This window comes from Dermacentor silvarum, chromosome 1, assembly GCF_013339745.2.
Source record: "Dermacentor silvarum isolate Dsil-2018 chromosome 1, BIME_Dsil_1.4, whole genome shotgun sequence".
In the NCBI taxonomy this organism is placed as follows: Eukaryota; Metazoa; Arthropoda; class Arachnida; order Ixodida; family Ixodidae; genus Dermacentor; species Dermacentor silvarum.
In genome coordinates this window covers 72,887,633-72,909,044 of record NC_051154.1, presented here as the reverse complement: position 1 = coordinate 72,909,044, position 21,412 = coordinate 72,887,633, and the positions used below count along the sequence as shown (strand labels likewise).

Here is a 21,412-nt window from a genome sequence, read left to right as displayed (position 1 = left end):
GGTACTGTAAAACAGATCTCATGCAAGACAAGCCTAAAATTTTTGAAACTTGGGGGAAAATGTAACTATCAGACATCAATGGCTAAGCCCTTCAGTGAACAACAGTTGCACAGCACATCAGACACCATATACAATAGTACGCAAAAGCAAAGTCAGCCTTCCCATGCCTTATAACCTGTGCCACACGTGGGCAAAAAATTGCATTGAATGGTTAATGCTTTAATCTTTTCAATAACATTTTCAGAGCTGCTGCCACATGTGCATATACAACGTCATTTGGCATGATGGTGATGATAGCAGCTGTGCTCTGAAACAAGCAATTTTTCAACGCTAATTTAAAAAGCATGAGTCTATAGCTCGAAACTGTCTTTAACAATATTTCAGTGTAATACCGTATTTACTAGTATAATGAACGCACTTTTCCCGAAAAATATGCGCAAAGTTGGGGTCATTATGCGGGGTAAAATTATGAGATTCTTTTTTTCCACGGCCATCTCTAAAAAAGTCGCAGTTTCGCCTGAAATGCAAACCATCGATTGCGATAGCAAATGCATAGACAGCTACACAAAGTAAGGATAATAGTCTTATCGGCCGTATAAACTTACAAACAATTGCTAATTATGTAAATTAATAAGCACGGTGTCAGCACGCACAGGCGAACTGCACACATCACACTCGATGACCACGGACACTCGCTGTCGAAACGTTGGCGTGAGGAAGCGCGGCAGCAACAGCGAGCGAAGTGACCTTCATACTGTGTATCGCTTCAATGCGAACTAAGCGGTGAGAACGGAGCACGCACAAAAGTATAAGCCGCTGTCGCACCTAGACTCAGCCCCCGACACAAATCACATTACAAATAGGGGGCGCGGCCGCGCGCCCTATCGCTCCCCTTTCCCCCCCTTGGCCGCCATGCACACGACGGAATACGATGTATTTTCTCCCTCGAACTCGGAGACTGAGACGCAATCGTTGGCGCCAATGGCAAAAATGCGCCTGGAGTCTCCATATAATTGTTATCGCAATAAAAGTAGGAGACACACGGTACGATTCGGCGTCCAATATGGCATCCGATAGAATCGTACCCAACAGACGCCATATCAGACGCCGAATTGAACCGTGTCTCTGCTACTTCACGGCAGCAAATTCAGGGTGCGTTCATTATGCGAGTAAATACGAGGCCTGTTAAAAAAGTATCCGACCTTTGGCCGAAAAAAAAAAAAAAAAAAAAAAAAAACTGCCATAACTGGAGCGTTGGAAACAATCACCCTCAAAGTAGTCTCCTTGGGACTCCACACACTTTTTCCAGCGGTGCTGCCATTGTTGGAAGTATTCCGAGAAGGCCTCTTTCGGAATGGAGTTTAGCTTAGCTGTTGTTGCAGCCATAATGTCCTCTCTTGTCTGAAATCGCACTCCTTTCAATGGCCTCTTGATTTTGGGAAACAGCCAGAAGTCGCAGGGGGCCATATCAGGAGAGTAAGGAGCCTGTTGAATTACAGGAGTCTGGTTTTTCGCCAAAAAAGTCTGAATCAAGTGCGAGGAATGTGCAGGAGCATTGTCGTAATGGATGCGCCAATTTCCTGTTGACCACAAATCCTGTCTCTTGCGCCGCAGAGAATCACATAGGCGACGGAGGACATCCCTGTACAGTCGAATCTCGATAATTCGAACTCGAAGGGGCCCGAAAATTTGTCCAAATTAAACAAAGTTCAAATTAAAAGAAGGACTTATTTTTGAAGCATTCGTGCACGATGTAAGAACGGTGTGAGTCATGAAATTGCGGCGCACAAGCACATAGCGAGCGAGGGCCACGAAACTGCCGATAATGGCAGAAAACGAAACTTCAGGGAGCGGGAGGCGCCGGCACGGTGATGGGCGCGCGCGGGGACCGTCGAAGGTGAGGAGGGCGCGGCAGAGAAGCGGATTTGGCCTTGGCAATGCCTTCGCTTCGGTGGCACCCCTTGCCTTCCCTTGTAGCTCCCTCACTTTCGACTGTCTCTGTGCGCGCACGCAGCCGTGCCGGTGCCGCCGCTCCCGCCTTCTCAGCGCCAGCTTACCCCACTCCCTCAAGTTTCGTTTTCTGTCGTTATCGAGAAGTTGGCCGGACTGGGCCTCTGCCGCTGCTTCCCTCTGCGCCGCAGCCGCAGCGTTAGCTGCGACGTCGGCACGTACACGCGTGTTCCGGCACGACGGTGAAACGGCGACCTTGCATTTGAGAGTGAAATTTCCGCCATGTTTTTTTTCTTTCGTTTTCCTTTTCTCTGCGCGACATTGAGGGGTCTCTCCTAAGCTTTTGCTCTATGGCTGTGTCGGAGCAATGCCAGTCGGAGGTGCCGCCGCGTGATTTGGCGCTCTGCTGAGAGCATTGTCGGTGCGCCGTATCTTCGAATTAACCGTCGCAAATGCTTTCGTGTTCGAATTATCGGGCGTTTTCGCTCATAGGAATGCACATAACTTTGACGGGACCACAGCCTCAGTTCAAATTAAGCGTGTTCGAATTAATGAGATTCGACTGTAGTACTCTTTGGTGCTTGTTTGACGCTGTGGTGCGTACTCGTGGTGTACCACACCGCGGGAGTCAAGGAAAGCAGTCAGCATCACTTTGACGTTGCTGCGCATTTGGCGAGCTTTCTTTGGTCTTGGTGACGTGGAATGCTTCCACTGCGATGACTGGGATTTGGTTTCCGGGTCGTATCGGTACACCCAAAACTCATCACCATTGATTATGGTGTTCATGAAGTCGGGGTCCCTGTTTGTGGAATCCAGCATGTCCTGTGAGACAGTCAACACGAAGTTGCTTTTGAGTCACTGTGAGCAGCTTCGGCACGAATTTCGCCGCAATTCTCTTCATGGCGAAATCTTTGGTCATAATGGAATGTGCAGAAAAAGTGCTGGTGCCCACCTCTTCCGCAATTTCTCGGATAGTCACAAGACGGTCCCGCATCACCACAGCGTTCACTTCGACAATGACCTGGTCATTTCGGCACGTTGATGGCTGACCAGAGCGTGGCTCGCTCTCCACCGATGTGCAGCCGTCTTTAAACCGGTTGTACCACTCCTTAATCTATGTGCTGCTCATAGCATCGTCACCGAAAGAAGTCTGAATCTTTCGAATGGTTTCCACTTGGCTGTCGCCCAGTTTCTGGCAAAATTTGATGCAGTAGCACTGCTCTAGTTTCTCTGTCATTGTCTTTGCAATAAAAAAACCGACGAGAGCACTGTGCACTACCTCACTCAAACGCTGCGGCCCAGCGACTGACACTATCGGCAGGCGGGAAAAAATTCGCGCATGCACACGGAGGTTCAAGGTCGGCTGATCCAAGTGTGCTTGTTTCATATATATCAGGTGTTCGGGAAAAAATTTAAAAAAAAAAAAAAAGGTCGGATACTTTTCTAACAGACCTCGTACATGAACTATAGCTAATGTGGTCAGCCTGAGTTTGTTGTCTTTCGCAATTCACCACCTGAACATGAGACAATATGGCACTGATCATAGAGTCGACCTAATGCGCACAGCTGTTGACAGCAGCATTTACATGCCTCTGCGCTGATAGTAACTGCATTGTGTCAGCTAAGGTGCAGAGTATGCATTTCTTGGCGAAACGAGTTGTAGCGAACGCATTGCATACATGAAATTGAGGCAGTACACTGCACTGTGTCAGCTAAGGTGCAGGGTATGCATTTCTTGGCGAAACGAGTTGTAGCGAACGCATTACATAACAAATGAAATTGAGGCGAATGACATTTATGTTTGCCCATGTGGCATGGGTATTAGTTGCTATGCAATCAGTTCACAACTCAAGCTCACATAACTTTTATTTGCAGTCATATTTCGGGGGGAGAAGAGAGTGCTCGCTGCTGTGTTTTTAGTGTACATAGAGCAATTTAATGAAAGCATTACTTCTAGTGAATGATAACCTTTCATATCAATTGTAGTGTTGCAACTGGCCCAAGCCAGTTGAACAGTTAAAACTTAACTTTCTAGCAGCAAATTGACCTTTCGGAGCAGTTGCCACGCACGCATTTTCACATGCAAATACAGTTAAACCTCAATATAACGAAGTTGGTAAAGTTAGAACTTTACTTAGTTACATCAAAATTTTGATATAATGAAATCCAACCTTTTATGCAAATAAGTAAAGTTAGAATTTTACTTGGTTACATCAAAATTTTGATATGTTGAAATCCAACCTTTTATGCAAATAGGTACAGTCACCGCTAAATTTTTCCCAGAAGGGGTCATAAAATTTCCTAATTATTGGGCAATCGGAAAAAACAAATTTCAATGAGCAAAAAAGTTCATTTCGTTGAACTTGAGAGTCGGGGACCAAAAATATGGTTTCCTGTCGACAATGTCTTTACATTGGCGGTACAAGGCAAAGCCTTCGTGTAAACACCAACCCAGCAACTGATAGTGCAACCACCCGCAGAGAGGTGGCACTACCAGCGTACCCTCACCAGCGCACACTTGATCATGTTACCGCACTCCCCCGGCCATTTAACACTCATTTAGTGCCTAGTGTACTTTTGACAGTACAGCACCATTTTCATCTGTAAACAATTAGGAAGAAACTTACTGTTTTCCTCATTATAGCATTTTTCTAATGGTAGTTTATTGTCAGCTGTATGAAATCATTGATCTATTGATCGCCAAACTTGGAGAAGTGCTGAACACTGTACTGTGAATGGAACTCCTTAGTTTGTCCAGCTTAAAGGAGTACTGACACACAAGTTTTCGATCTAGTTTTTTATGCTGTAATAAGCAGCTAATGACCCAGTCATTACGGCACGAAACCTCATTTGGTTGAGTGCGACAGGTAATTATTTGGAGTCTTGTTTGTAGTGACTAGTCCGAGTTTCGGTTTCAGAGAGCAAGGAGATGGGAAAAGAAGGATTGTAAACACAGTGGGCACATGGTCACACAAAACTGTGACGTGCCAAGCCAGTGCGCTCACTGGCGCGCAAGCTTCGTGTTGCTACAATTCGTCTGCTACGCCTGCACGTGCTTTGCAATGTCGTCGCCGTCATCATCGACCTCGTTTTCGTTGTCCAGCGACGACTATTTCCTCCAGGCAGGAGTCGCCACCGTATTAGACGTGGCCAACCACTTTTTATTCGATCCACTACAAAGCAGCGACTCAGAAATTGCGGCCAGCGACAGCTATATATGAATATGCGTATAAGCACCGCAACAACTAGTACGAACAATTCGTCGAGGGCGCTTAGGGAATGAAGCATATTCCGGAGCAGGACATAAGGCGGGGTAAAAGTCGGCACAGCATCAGGCTTTTCACTACGTAGTCTTGGTGGAAGATCATCGGACTGCTCTAAGCTCATGCGCGCCTCGAAATGAAGTGAGCAAATCTGGCTGCTCTTCAACGGAGTCCATTCTAAGTGTCCAGTAGCGCGCACGAACTGGGACCAGTTCTGACGCTTATTGATGCCGACGGTAGCGAACGAGCATGCCAGGCGAGCTGGTGATTGCTGGGAAACGGTATAGGCCTAGCTCACTGGCCGTCTGATCCGGGGCCGACGGCCCTTGTGATCTGTCCGCAGCTCGCAACAAAACACCTATATTCGTCAACCCAATTAACGTCTGCACATTTATGTTGCTCATAACTGACAGTACAATTAGTTTTGCCGACGCCGTTGGTAACGATGAGAAAACACATTAGCAAGGCGAGCCATTTCGTAGAGATGATTGCTGCCGCGGCTGCGCTGACCACTTGCGATCCAAATTCACGCCAACGACTTACTATATCGCAGAACGTTTTATATCATGCACACTTTCGAGGGCACTTTACTGCAAGAGTTATCTCGTGTCAGAAACAAATTAAGGCGATTTTTGTGCCACCGTCAGCGGTGAAAGAGGCTGCGTCTCAACCAGGGAGGAAAAAAAAAAAAATGCACCGGGACGATCGCAGCGGTGAGAAACTTGCTCGCCGGCCCCGCCCCAACAGCAGCGCAAACTCGTGACATAGCATTTTCTCGGTTGTTTACAATCTCTCCCTGATGTCAATGTCGCAAGGTGCTGCGCTTTGTGGTTGGCTGCACGCACATACGTTAAAATTGATTTAAAATATGTTCTAAGCTATATTCGCCGCCGATATTTTGTAGACGATGTGTGTGTGTCCTCATAAATCGATCTCGCAAGTTATCTAGACTTCAACGTTAAAATTGATTTAAAATATGTTCTAAGCTATATTCGCCGCCGATATTTTGTAGATGATGTGTGTGTCCTCGTAAATCGATCTCACAAGTTATCTCGACTTCAAATTTTTGTGTCAGTACTCCTTTAATAACATGTCACGGGGAGATGTCAAAAAAGGGGTTTATATACAATATTTTCAAGTGACAGTGAGTGTGTGCTGTGTGAATCACATCACCGCAATTGGCCAATGTGCTACTTGAATAATGCATCACCTACAGGCTCTAATGGTATACAGTCCCACCCACTTATAATACTGGTTTTAACAATATATTAGATGTAACAATGAGCGGTCATGGTGTGAACTTTTTTCTGTGTTCTATGGTTTAATAAACCACTTACTACAATGCTTCCATACAGAGTTGTCAGTTTATAACAAATGTGGCTACTGGGTGTGCACGCCAAAGGGGGGGGGGGAGGAATAAGTCCTTGTGGGGAAGGGAAGAAAAACCCGCAAGCAAATTCGTGTAGTGTGGGATGCGTGGCACATACTTTTTACAACCTTTTTCAGGATTTTGCATAATTTTTTTGCTTTCGCAGCCCAGCACAGGCACCCAGTAGCAATGTGGCATGGGAACGTTGTAGTAAGCATTCCCCCCCCCCCCCCCCCCCCTGGACCCCAACAAAAGTTCACAGGCTGCTAATCGATACATCCAAGTAATGTTAAAACCAGTAACAATAGATTATCTATGAGAGGTGCATAACACATCTTAAATGACTTACACAAGCTCACTTAACGCTCTTTTGAACCTGTCAACTTTAAAATTTGAAGAACATAACAGTTGAAGGTAGAGAATACAAAAATTTGTTGGAACATACAATAAATTGTTTTATTACTCAAGCTGTCGACTGCTTATATTAAAAATAGCCAATTTTACTAGGCAGGGACACAAACAAAAAAATCTTAAAATTATTGGTGCCATTACAGCAATTGTAAGCAAGTTCTGAAAATTAGTCTATTTACAATAAATTCGTAAAATTTGGCACACACGTTCAATTTGATAAGTTTATTCTTTTTATAAAGTGAATCAAAGTAAATCTTGCAATTTAATGAGTGCACAGAAGCCACACCGAACAGTTACTGCTGCCCAAAAGCAGAACGATGCCTCGATGAAATGGCATAGGCCCATAACACAGTTGAATAGCAAAAAAATATATTCGGGGACTGCAACAAGGAATGATAAACAACAAAGTACTCAATGAAAAGTAGCCTGACAAGAAATGTAAATGCAGGGCCTTCTTTCAACCATACACTCCATAAGTTCCTGCTGAATTCAATATTAAGAGTGCAGAAACTTCGGTGCCATTTGCATGCTTAAAATTCAGTAGGCCACCGACACCTGTGGCTGTATACAGTAAAGCGACAGCACGGTCTACAAAAATTCTTCAGTAGGCAGGCAGGCAGTAGACATACCAGCTGGTCACCTTCACCTCTGAAGACTATGCGCTCATTGTCTCTCATGCCCTTGTCAACATTTACTTCTATGTACTTGACTTCCTTCAACACCTTCCGACCCTTGCAGCTCTTGCAAGCATCTTTCTCGTTGATCACCTCCCCTGTTAAAACACACACAAAAAAATACAGAAATTACGTATGGACTGGTTTCTGATAGCTCACCAATGCATTCATTGTTTATACACAAACTAAAAGCTTGAAAAAAAAAAAAAAAGTATCCGAAACTAAAAAAAGACCCTGTCTTTGCTTGTACCAGCCCTGCAGTGGCATAGTGCTTGCTGTTACGAAGGCAGTATTCCTTTAATGATAGCTTGTGCTCATGCTCAAAAAGCTAAAGCCTACCATGCAACTCCCACTGTTAAGTTGAAAAGCAATTATATAGCAAATGGACTGCTACAGCACCATTTTCTAAACCTCTTAACTAAACGCTCCGAACAACAATGGTACGCACAGGGTCGTCCACTCTTAAAGCGGCGCAGGAGCACAGGCACCTAGGGGCAGTGCTTTGCGTCGTCTGCTACAGCGCTGGAGCGCGCCGCTCTAGCTTTGCTGTGAAGTACACTTAACTAAACATAGGCGATTGAGCGGCCGAGGCGTCGTCGAGGGATAGCGCGCTTCACTAACTGGAGTATTTTCCCATTGGTTTGTCTACAGCTTCTGAACAGCCTGCTTAGTCAATATGCATAAAACAGAAACAAGCACATAAACAACTAAGCATTTTTTTTGTATGAGGGTAAAATAACAAATAGGTATTGTTTGCGCGCTATTTATTAGGCTGGAAAATGTCACATGCATATGCTCACTAAAATTTAATAATTTGTTAATTGCGGGGTACACGTCCCGAAGCGACACATGGCCTCTGCATTGCGCCATAGAAGTGGGCACCGGATACATTTGGTGGGTGTGATGAATTGATTTATGTATAATTTTTTTTTTTTTTTGGGGGGGGGGGGGGGGGAAGCGGGGTAACCTAAATATGAATATCGGCAAAGAAACGCTAGTCACGGACAAGCCTTGCTGTTGCCGTCGTGGGGAAGTCGCCGGCCTGTGTGTCAGCCAAACGCGGCCACGATGATGTAACCGGCGGTCATGACGACGGCCGGTGTCTGCCGACCGCTTGCCGGTGGTCGGCAAATGGGCTGGCCATTTATAAAAGCCATAGAATACCTCTGTTCTTTTACCCTCATACAAAAGGAAAAAAAAAAAAAAGAAAAATGCTAAATCGTTTAAGCATAATATGACTAAGCAGGCTGTTCACAAGCTGTAGACAAAACCAGTGGGAAAATGCTTCAGTTCGTGAAGCGCACTTTCACTCGACGTCGCCACGGGCCTTGCGTTTAGTGAAGTGTACTTCACAGCAAAGCAAGAGCGGTGCGCTCCAGCGCTTTAGCAGACGACGCGAAGCCCCTCGCCTAGGTGTCTGTGCGCCTGTGCCGCTTCGCTTCAATGCGCGGCCGCGCCAGAAGCACTGGTGCTCCGCAGAGCACGGCCACACTGAGCTGTGTTCACCCCAAGAGTGGACGACCCTGTACATAAACTAGCGGTTACACCTGCATTTTCACTGGCGAGAACAATTAACAGACCAGATATTGCTTGTTTGGGTAAGGCACCAATGGCCAGCTAACTGCCAGACAGATCAAGAGATAACTTGAAGGCCAACTGAACTCTGAATGCTAACCTCAGTAAGCTGCTCACAAAGCCTAATAAATGAGTAATAATCCCCTTTCCACACAACAAAACCCACCATAACATTTTCAAGCGCGGGGTTGCAGTTGAGCACCCAATAAATCCAAACGTGTCGATTAAGAAAATATGCAAGCATAATGCAAGTTACGACAGTACATTTTTTAAGTGTGCTTGCAAATATTTTAAATATAGAGTATGGACAGAAAAGTGTTTATCCCAATAAGAAATGACGGAGTAATTTGATATTTGAAATTTTCTTGAATATTAAGGCCAAATATATGAAATAACAGACCACTGGTGCCTGCAGAAAGCCCTTGCATATACACAGCTATACCTGCAACGTCTGCTTTGAATGAGTTTGCCACAAGAAGCACTGTGGCCATGCTTTTGAAACAATGGTCAATGATGTGGAGCAGTTCATTTTTTCATAGCAACTTGCAGCCATTCAGTGCCTCATCTCTTGGCTCACTGCAACAATACTCTAAAACAAGATTTTTATTCCTTGGTGGACATCAGCATGTTTAAGCTGATGTACTACAACTCCTTGGCAAATGACAGATGTAATGTACAGTATTTTCCAGTGTGACATTATATAAGAAGCCAGACTCTGCCTGCGGTAGTCGCATGCAGTTCATTGGTTCAGTTACCACTCTTGCTGTTACTGTGCACAGTGCAGTCACCTTTCGCTTGTCTGCAAGCTGTCCAGTTGAACTGGCTTTCCGTTTCCATATTAAAAATTTTTTACCCAAATACTGTATTTGATCATAAAATCTTACAATTCTAACACCCCCACTTTTCTCTAAGTGTTAAAACATGCTCTCAAAAGTCTCAATCTCTGTCACTCACTTTCTACACATGACAATCTCAAAAGTGAACAGGACGTAGTCCCAACAACTATGACAAGGAGCCTTTAGCACTGCACCAACCACCACCATTATTAAATTGACAGCAAGAGGGCACACAAGCAATGCTTCGTTTAGTGAGGAACAATACAACAGATTCACATCCTTTAGATGCTCCTCCTCTCAAATATTTGGAAGACATCAATGCAAGAAGCTATCACTGCCGCACCTGCATGCTTCGACAGTGGTACATACCATGTCTCCCCCAGCCTTTTAACATTCCCCTGGAGGCGCTCACATTCCTAAGAATAGCAAAAAATCTTGATTCCTTATGAACAGTATCTATGAGGAATATGCCCTTGTCATTTTAAAGCTGACAAGCCATTTTGCAGGCGACCACGTGGACAGGAGTGCCAGCACCACTCTCCCAACATAGTTGTTACTTGCAATGGTGTTTGGTGCAGTTGTCTGGAGTACACAGGGTTTAAATTTTTCAGACATCTCAAAGAGTTTTACAAGTTATGCAATTCTGCCACTGATGACGTTGCTCGATGACAATGTTGCTATTTTGATGAGGGAACTCATCATAAATGCATACTTATAGATGACACTCACCATCACCCCGGCAGTCAGGGCAAGTGGATTGCATTTGTTGCATCATGTTTGGGCCAATGTGTTTGAATGTCACCTTGATACCTCGACCTCGACAGCTTTGGCAAGTCAACACTGAGCCAGTTCGGCCCCCTGCCCTGAAAATTGCATTGTACTACTTTAACCCAACAGGAGAACAAACATCAATAAGCACAAGAATACAACAAGGGTGCAAGTAAATTCTATTCCCAAATCTTACAGCAACACAGTGCAGTCAGAACGGTACATTTTTATACATTTTTACCATTAAGCGGGAAATCACATATGCTATTAAGACAAATTGCATAACATAGACAAAACCTGCCAAAGAGACAGCAACAAAAAAAAAAAAAAAAAAAAAAAAAATGAAAGGTAGCAGCCCTACCTACGACTTCAAATTCGTTCCAAGATCCATTTCCTGATTTATATAAAATGAACATAGTAGTATTCAACAAAAAAATTGGCAGAATTTTGTCCAATGTATTAAACTGAACTTCAAGAGAGTTTGCTGTTAGGGTAGCAAGAAAACAGAACAAATAACAGGACAAGTCTGTATCTTTCTTGTATTCTTTATGGTGTTTCCATTCTAAACTAAATTGAAATCGCATCAAGTGATGCCGCAGCAAGAATTTTGGTCACGAATTCCAAAGATACAATATTTGTTGAAACATAGCAAAATGGTCCACTATCTTTTGTTAATTACAAGTTGGACCATACAGTCCACAAGAAAATTTATGAGGAAAGGCAATTCCAAACTTTTTGCATAATGTAGCTTGCTGCACATTTTCAGTCATCTGTGCATTTTATCAAGGACGAAACAAACACCACGTTGTGCACACGAGGCACTCAAACCACATAGCATCATTTGACAATGTGGAGTTTCATAAACATTTTTGTCCCACATGCCAAGTGCCTTAATTTTAAGAGATGTTGGTGAACATCAAAGTAAAATTTTAGTTGAATGAAGGCTAAAAATGCTTATAATAGTTCAAGAAACCATAAATCTGGTATTATATGAGTGCGCATTGTAACATTGGCCAGTACAAACAAGTCAGAGGTGTAGAAAACTGAGCACTATAGAAACAACAAAAAGATATGTTTCTCTATGCTATCTCAGTGCCTCTGCACAAATGCAAGCACACTTCTTGTGTCAAAGTATGGTCTTTTTTAAATGTGTAGTTGCGAGTAATGACATTTTGCATTCAGTCTGATAATGCTCAGCAGACAATGCACGTTCATGTGCGCTTGAATTGTGTCCGATACATATTTATGTATCAAAAGAGAAAACAACAGTTGCCTGAAATACAACCATTCTATTTATTTAGCAACTCTGAAAACCACCTGTTGCCACAATCTAATTTCTTAAGCAGGAAAAAACGAAAAAATGGAGAGAGAGATATTACATAAGTGTGGCACATGTGTTTTCTAAAGTTACTTAAATTGTGGATTTGAACTTCCTGAAACTGTACAGTGGATAAAATGCAAGTGATATAATAATTAAAGAAAAATATACTGAAGCTAAAGCAAAACAAAAAGCAGTTTTGAAAATAGTAACTACTACTAATGATACCACCATGAACGTTCTCTAACAAAGCCATTCTAAAATAATAAAGCCCAAAAACACAAATTTAAAAAAAAAAAAACTGGAAAAGATTGTGTAGATAAACTTCTCAAATTAATAAATTCACTTTCCAGGAGAGAAAAAGTCTTTAGATATAACACAGACACATAGCAAACCAAGCACGTTTCAAGAACTGCGAAGGACTTATTACTAAGTTACTAAAACCTGTTCAGAGAACTGATACCACCAAGTATCAAAAACCAACACTACTGCCATATACTATGGACAAATCACACCATGGATCAGTATAAAAGTGACATACCCATCACAGGTCTTGCAAATAACAGTGTGGTCTACTTGCAGTTTCACGGTTTTGCCATTGTAAAAATCTTCTAGAGACACCCTGTAAAAAAATTTTCAGGCCTCATGTAAAGCACTCTCTCTCACATCAGTACATTTTCTTTAACTATCACGAAGATTTAGTAGAAGAAATATTGCATCATGAACAACTGTTTAATGCATTCTTATTAGACTTGGGCAAATAAGTGATATTTTCGAGTATATGATTGACAGGTCACAGCCAAGAGAATTTAAAGATGAAGAATTTGTTTACAGCATAGTTTACAGCAGCCAACCGATTTTTCGGATTCAAACATACGCGTGGCACCGCCACCTACTCTAATGAACATTTACGTCTGCCGTACCACGCTAATACAGTCAACGACAAATTTTCCGGATGCCCGATTTTCCAGACGCCCGATTTTTCGGAGCTGCCCGATAATTCGGACGGTTTCGCGGCACCGCCACGTACTCCACAGAGTCAATGTATAAGAACGTCTGAAATTTCGGACGCAAAAAACATTTGCAGTCCGATATTCCGGACTTTTTGTAATTGATCGCAGGTCCGAAACGATATTAATCGAAGCCACCACCGGTGCTCTAGCACGCAGATCCGCTGGCAGCTGTAGCCACCACCGGTGCAACGCTAGGCCTAGCTGCTCCGACATTCGCAACCAAGCCTTTTGTGGTTCGGTACGTGTTTTTCATTAAAACAATTGCCGCTGTTTGCAATGGCAATGACTCCGCTTTTGTAATCCTCGCCAATGGCTTCGAAGCTTGGAAAACATGGCACGTTGCATAATGCCGGTTCCCGAAAGTCAACTTCGCCTCAATAAAGCAATGTTACACAGTGAAGCATACGCCATGTATTGCAGTTAAGCATACTAAGAGTGGGAAGGGGCAATTGTCACGGGGCACAGTATATTTTCCTTCATTACACCCGCGGACACCTGCCGTTACTACCACAGTATGAGCACCAATACACCTAAAAGTGTACTGACAGGCCTTTAGAGTTATTTCGGACATGCCTGTGGCGATTTGAGCCCTTGGGGGCAGTGAACATGGGCCATGCATTCATTTTTTCGGATTACCCGATTTTTTGGACGTTTTCGCAGATCCTAGGAAGTCCGAAAAATCGGACGTTGATTGTATACCAAATTTTAACACAAGATAACCACATTTTTATACTGTGAAATGCTTTACGAAAAACAATGGAGACAATATTTTAAGTGCTTATTTATATAAATCTCAACCATTTATTGCAAAAGTGAAGTTTAATCGCAGTTTAACAAAATAACAAGCATTGAAAATTGCAAAAACATTTATGGTATCGTCAGGATCCTTCAATGCTTTTCTTCTGGTATCAAACCTCTTGTGTAAGGCTATGGGAGCGCCTGATATAGCACCCCATATAGAGCGCAGTGGATGCACCGCGACGCTGGCGCAAGTAGGAGGGCATTGAAGCAGACACCCGATGGACACCGCAGCAGTTCTGTGCATAAGCAATGGTCGACTGCTACTATCAATGTGTGAATGTTGGCACAATAAACCCTGTGTTCACATACAAAGCAAAGTACACAGCAACTAACTGCTTCACCTGCTGCAACTGATAGTCGTCGTTCAGCGCTGCCATGTCAGTAATATTGTTTGTGTTCAATTTGTCAACTAAAACAACTAAGCTGGCTGAGCCATGTCTTGGCTTATGGTGGCCAGACATTCTGAAATGGAAGGTTTATATGCGTGTTATTTCAGCAAAGTGACGCCCCAACGCCCCATAATTATTTTCAAATAAATGAATCAACTTTTCAGACACTCGCACATACCTTGTTTATTTCTTGCAAATTTTTTTTGGAATGATCGCCATTGATATCGTGACCAAATTACATAAATTTTTCTGTGTAGCACCAATATGGGGTGAATGCCATTCCTTGCACCCAGTGTGACAGGGGTATAACTAACCAAATATAACTATCTAATTCACTAACTAGAGAATAGTGTAAATAAAGGCAGCTGACCAAAAACATTTTGTGCGAGGAATGAGTCCACATTCCAACTGTACAACTGTACCGCAGCAACTTTAATTCGAGATCCAGTCGCGCGAGTGGGAAACGTTTAGTTGTTATTCACTCGCGGGAATGAAGCTGAGACTGAGAATACTGCTCGATACTGGGGGGGGGGGGGGGGGGGGGGGTTGCACAATGGTGCTATGTGTAAGTTATGTACTAACACATTGCACATTAAATTATTTTGCCACAAGTTCCCATTGCATGTTCACTCTGCAAACATGCTGAAATATGTGGGAGAGGTGCCTTGTGAAAGATTTGCATGGTCTGAGCAGCCCTGCCATCTGGCGCTGCTGATCGATCCCGTTCTACTTCACCCAGCGCCTCTGATGCCACTTTCTGTCCCTATATGAAACTTTAAGGGAAGTTTCACGAAAGTTTCAGGGAAGTTTCACAACCAGAAGGATAACATTAGAAGGACCCTGGTACGATGGCCATGGACGAAGCTGGGCACGTTTATTTTTCCCAGAAACGCATAGCCCAGCTAAAGGTTAATGTTTCAGATGCCCTACAGTGTCTCACTCAACTTTTTTGACATTCACATGCACAATGTCTAAAAATGGTGCATTGAGGTTGTCCCCTGTATTCACACTTTTGCTGGCAGGGTGGATTCTAGGCTTTCTAAGAGCTGTACAGGCTGTACGGCTGCTGTAAATAGATCTGCATCGACTCACGACTTTCAGTAAACGGCAGTATTACCGCAATAAAAGTTCGCCACTCGCATGCATGGTAGAGGGCAGAAACCTTCCCAAGAATTTTGCCATTGATCGAGTGGCTCATCCATGGCCAGCCCAAAGTACCTATTAACTGGCTAGACTGGGCGCCATAGAAGCGGCGTTTAGGTCTCCCAGCGACCAGTCGAAAACTACAGCCAGTGTACCTACCTAGTTCATCTGTGCGCTGAATGGACTAAATAGAATAAGCTCACATGAAGGCAGAAACCCTCGATCTGAATTTTCTCAACAGCATCTAAACTGCTGTCATTGCGCAGTTTAGGTCACATGCAACACCATACCTGCCAAGTTCGGAGAAACTAAATCCGGGCGATCTTCTGACCAGGGGAGGGGGGGGGGGGGTTAGTCTGTTACACAACCCCCTCCCCCCCACCCCAATGTCGATAGTTTCAAGTACTCCCAGAAGCACTTTCTTACAATTTTATTTACAGATATACAAATGACCACATGAACATCAAGGTCTCACTTTTGCAAAAATTTCATTGTTGCCCAATTCTGTCTTCAAAAATACTTTCAAATTTAATTAAAATCTCAGGTCTTTCGTCCCACAACCACCATCTGATTATGAGGCACACCTAGTGGGGGACTCCAGATTAAATTCGACCACCTGGGGTTCTTTAACGTGCACCCAATGGACAGCACACGGGCGTTTTTGCATTTCGCCCCTAACTAAATGTGGCCACCACGGCCTAGATTTGATCCCGCGAACTCATGCTTAGCAGCAGCGCAATGCCAAAGCCACTAAGCAACCACGGCGGGTGTTCAAAAATTCTTCAGATAATGTTTGATTGTAGGAAATTCCATTTCTTTAACATATTGCGAGGTTGGCGTTTCCCAGCGTCCTGAACGAGCGAAAGTAACATGGACGAGCGGCACTGCATCCTCGTATTTTTCATGATGTTAAATTGCTGCTCGCACTCTGCATTGCTCTGTGGTATCAACAAAATACCCAGCGTCACTTCGGCTGAGCACTACATTAAAAGTACTTGAAGATACTTTTTGCGCTAGCGCTGCTTGCTTTTAAAGCCATGACTGACCTTAGGCCTAAACAATGCCAGAGTGGCTGACACCAAAGAGAACGATGGAGTCTAGTGCTGCTAGTTGCGGAAAGTGGCATTCGCTGGCTAGCTTAATGGGACTAGGGCCACTATGGCACCCAACAACCCCGTCAGCGTAAGGAGCAGCTCTGCGGTTAACGCAGAGCTGCTCATGTATAGGGTTTCCCTACTACTTTCTGAACAATGTTTTACGCGATGAACGTCTAACAGGATTAGATTGGGTTGGATTTTTTTTTTGCCAATATGGCCTGACAAAGCACTGGACGTGGGAACGGAACACAACAGCAATTTCCGGGAGATTTTCCTGTCAACCGTACAACCGGAAGAAATGGTCCAAATCCGGGAGACTTGGCAGGTATGCAACACGTCCACCTAGCAGAATCACAAAGATGGTTGAATGCATAACACCCTTGCAGCCTCAACCATCAGGAATTTAAAACATACTGAACCATAACACTGAGCAAAAGTCCCCAAATAAATTTTCTCTACTGCCGGCCATACTGCTGGCAAAAAAAAAAAAGTTTAACTTGCGTTTTTGCATGAAACTAAACATCAGCACTGAGAAACTTTTCTAATAAAGTTATTTTTATCTTTCCATCAATTAAATATTTACTCACCAATGCACATTTCACCCACGGACTCTTCCTACAGTACACTCACCTTATACAAGATTATTGGTTTCAACACTGAACATTGCCAACTAAATCGTGTATACTAAAGGTGCCGGAAGTCGGGCAATATATATACATGTAGCATTGAGCTTTATAAGTTTGTTTTCCCAAGATTTAGCAACTATTTTTTGTTCATTTCCACACAAAAGAAAAAACGGTCGTTCTCCGACTTTTCCAGATGAACATCACCAATTTCTTTCTGTGGCTAACTTTTTTTCATCTAGTTCACCAGTTTTCTAGACATCTTTCATTAGAAAAGCAATCTCTCAACTGCACTGGCACTGACTGCCATCGCGCGCCACTGCATGTAGATTCTCCCTAATGCGTGCTGAACCATACCTAGCACACGTGACGACAGCAAGGTATGTGAAGGCAGTGTGAAGCCTCACGGTGTGTGGCTTTTAAGAAGGTTTCTCGTTATGGGCCCGCCACATGTTCATGCGTTTGTTTAATGTATTTTTAGACACTTAAAAAGTACCTTTTTTAGGAGTGTGAGAATACCAAACAATATATTTCAAATCAAATGTCCAATCAAATCAAGAAAAAATAAAGCTGAATATCGAATATCACAAACGTTTCCACAAATTTAACGCTTACATATTATGGGCAAGAAAATACAGTGCTGCACATGCTCGTGTGTCTACTAACATTGCATAAACAAGGATGCTAAAAGATATCAGTAACTTAGGTACATAGAAATAAGGATATACGGTACAGTCTACTCTTAATTATTAAAGGGAACACTCAAATTAGTATGCCAGCACTGATTACAACTCACTTCTAGTGTACGAAGGTTTGTAAAATATTTTTTTTTATCAATAGAATTTCTGTTGAATACAATCAAGCGTTTCTTTCTTCCTCTGAAACTAATTAGTGATGTTCCATTGTACTGAATACCAATGCGGATTAAGTATGACCTTTGTTTTGCAGCAGTCTTTTGTTTAATGCCATACAAAGTTTTTCTTTCCCGTTTTTCTCCACAATACAGAAGGGCTAAACCAGCTTTACGCTGTTTGATTATAGTAAGGCCAATCTGCGTGACAGACGAAGAACCATGCGTCACGTGGCTTAACCACCATTCCACACATAGCCGGTGTGACGGTTAAGGCTCACTAGGCCAACACAGCACCGATGCCAACCAGATAACGACAAAACACTGCCGCCGACCATCGGTCGACTAGTCGACAGATTTTGTCGCTGAGGAGCACTCGGTCACACTCGGCCGACAATGTCACCGACGTGACTGACGACAGCGAGCCGTCGCAGTGTGACAGGCTTTCGTGACACCGACAAAACCAGCCTGCCGACCGTCGTCCGCGGCCAGTCGTCGAGAGAGCAGTCGCAGAGCAAAAACATCGCACTGACAACGCAACAGGCAAAGCAGGTACGCTTGTATAAATGCTTAATCGCGCGCAAAATGAATAAAAACATGCTTGAGTTGAAATGCACTATCACCAGTATCTGTCAGCTGGCTGTAGTCAAGGACATTGCGCACATTCGGCATGAACACGGATGGCGTCAGCAGTAGCTCTGTCTCATCTTTCAGTGTGTTGCCTGGTAGGCACTGCTACAATTTCTTGCAGTGAATGTGCAAAATGATCAGAACATGTAGACACAAGACGTATTCGCATCCAGCGCCTGTTTGCTTCAGCGTCTTCGAGAGCTAAGTCCCGCATGAGGTTTCCATACGCTCCCTGCGTCTTATTTGTTGCAGCTACGGAGACACCCAGCAACTACTTGGCTTTTTTCCTGGCGGTTCTTCAAGGGCCTTTAACCCCACAAAGACCGAATGCCATTCCACATCAAAGAAAATTAAAACAGCTTATTCACATTTCTTTACAGCTGTAGGGGGGTATATTGGTACAAAGAAAACAATGAAACAATAATTGTCTACACATTAATTAGTACGGTAATTAATTACTTAGCAATTGATTTGCTGAACTACCCACAACTGAGAACTCCCTCCGGTATATCAAAAACATTTGTATGGGCCCTGCATAGGGTTTCCAGTGCTTAAATCAGTTTTAGGTGCCGAAATCAGCGTATCAAAAATTATACATTGGGCTTTGTGGGGTTAAACACACTAAGGCTGCTGTAGCGACGATTGCACTTTCAACTTCGTCCATTCTCAAGGCGAAAAAGGTACAAGGTTGCTAAAATGGTACAAATAAGGCACCGCACGTAGCCAGCCATCTGTATCGGTGAACGCCGTGTGCAGGTGTGACAAGATAAGCCGCAGACTTCGTCACGACGCGACTTCTACCATCGACGCGCCGCCGACACGGACGTCGCCGGACCATAGAGTAACATGGTAAACGACAAGAGTGGGACAACTCGAGCCGTTCCGCGGCCGAGCCAAGGTTGATGTACGCATGGTAGCAAAGGTGCCATGAAAGGCCATACGTCCTGGAATGGTGGCTTGTGGAGGCACAGTAACACCCCATCTACATTTCGCAAGGCCAACTTCTCACTGGAAAAAAAATCTAACATTTACCATTCCAGGCTTGTTGCGCCAAGTACTCTACTGCGCCTGCTCACATCTCATCGCTATAACATCGCATTTACTGAGCACACAACAATACAAATGAAGCTTAATGAGAACATTCGCCACAACATTGTGTCACAATCTAGCGTGAATACTCCTATCTATATTTATAGACCTCATTCTATAACCACACATTACACTGGCGAGCCTTGAGAGTGTTGCATGAATACAGAGCAATGGGTTATAGATTTTCAACGAAGTCGCATATCCATGCGTCATTAGTACCAATACACATCTGTTATTTCGGTGTTAAGATCAAATCAATATTACATTGAAATGATTCACAATAACAACACTTTATTCTTCATGAACACAGCACGCATGCCACCTGTAATTTTTCTCTGGTACTGAAGACATAGCTAAAACGTAATATTTAGTGAAAAGGCAGTGCTAAAATAAAGTTACTGATCAAATTTTATAAGGTTAACACTATATATATATATATATATATATATATATATATATATATATATATACATAGCCATTACTTTTTATGGCTACGCATAAGAGAGTTGATGACATTACAGTGTTAAATACGTTAACACATTCTCGGCATATCTTGGCACGCATCGTCATGAGCAAACTTCAGAAAGCCTGCATAGTTTGTTATTCAGAATTATTCGTGGATGGAATGAAGCAGCCTGTGACTTCACATTTTCCTATTCTAATGGAATGGTCTGTACTTAAACGAAACGTTTCCATTGGAGAGGTATGGATGCATAATTTTCAACAACTAGAGTGTTTTGCCCCATGAGAAGTAGTTGCGCTTCTATCGCATGGCCATAATTGATGTCGCTGCTCATTGGCTTGGAACCGTATTTTAGCCTCGCCTTCGCGACCATGTGAATGTCAATTTCATCGCAAAGTTCGGGAATCTACCTCGAAACTGCCGTCATCCTGAGAATTCGTTCCGCCTTACGAACTCCACGACTAGCATTTGTAAATTGCACCATGAGCTATAAGGTAATTAGTTTAAACATAATTAGTGAATTTTTTTAATTGATGGATTATGCCTATCAATTTTTTGTGCAAGTAATGTCCGCCTCTTCAAGTAGACCAGCTCATGAACTAGAATTGTTCTATCTGCCACAGGCAACCTTTAAAACCTTTTGAAAAGTGTTCACTGAAACACCCTGTATAAACGTGACATGCATGGTGTTCGCCATTAGTCAATGTAGATTTACCATTATGGCGTACAAGCGAGCCCTAAAATGTATAACGACTTATTCGTTCAGCTGAGAGCGTGTCTTTCTTTCCCGACTGTCTCATAAAAAGAGCGCCAGTTCAAGTCATCTTAAGCTGGTCCGCACATTACACAAACGCTTAAGACATAAAACATTCATAACGCATTGCACAGCATAAACTACATGTATTTTCCTTTTCCTGCGGCCAAGTTTCAATGCGCCAACAAACACACCCACAATTGAAAGACGCTGACGCTGAAACGGAATGCTTTAGCTTGGCTTCTAGGGCTAAATGCTAGCCAACACGGAAACACGCAAAATTTTGCGACTTCATTCGAAGATAGTGTTTTGGCCAAGTTGGCGCAGCTAGGTGGTTTGGCGCAAGATGGCGCAATTGGCACAGCACTTCCATATCTGCAGCGATAACAGCGACGC

The 21,412-nt window shown here is 43.4% G+C and overlaps 1 protein-coding gene across 1 annotated transcript in view; it reads right to left on the bottom strand.

Annotated features, from left to right (window-relative positions):
- Positions 1-21,412, bottom strand: part of LOC119465809 (dnaJ homolog subfamily A member 2-like) — a 39,573-nt gene that overhangs the window by 5,522 nt on the left and 12,639 nt on the right. The window contains exons 5-7 of the mRNA XM_037726285.2: positions 12,706-12,786; positions 10,808-10,941; positions 7,623-7,765 (exon numbers count right to left, since the gene is read on the bottom strand). Coding sequence (XP_037582213.1) covers positions 7,623-7,765; positions 10,808-10,941; positions 12,706-12,786 — 358 coding nt within the window. The remainder of the gene's footprint in view (positions 1-7,622; positions 7,766-10,807; positions 10,942-12,705; positions 12,787-21,412) is intronic.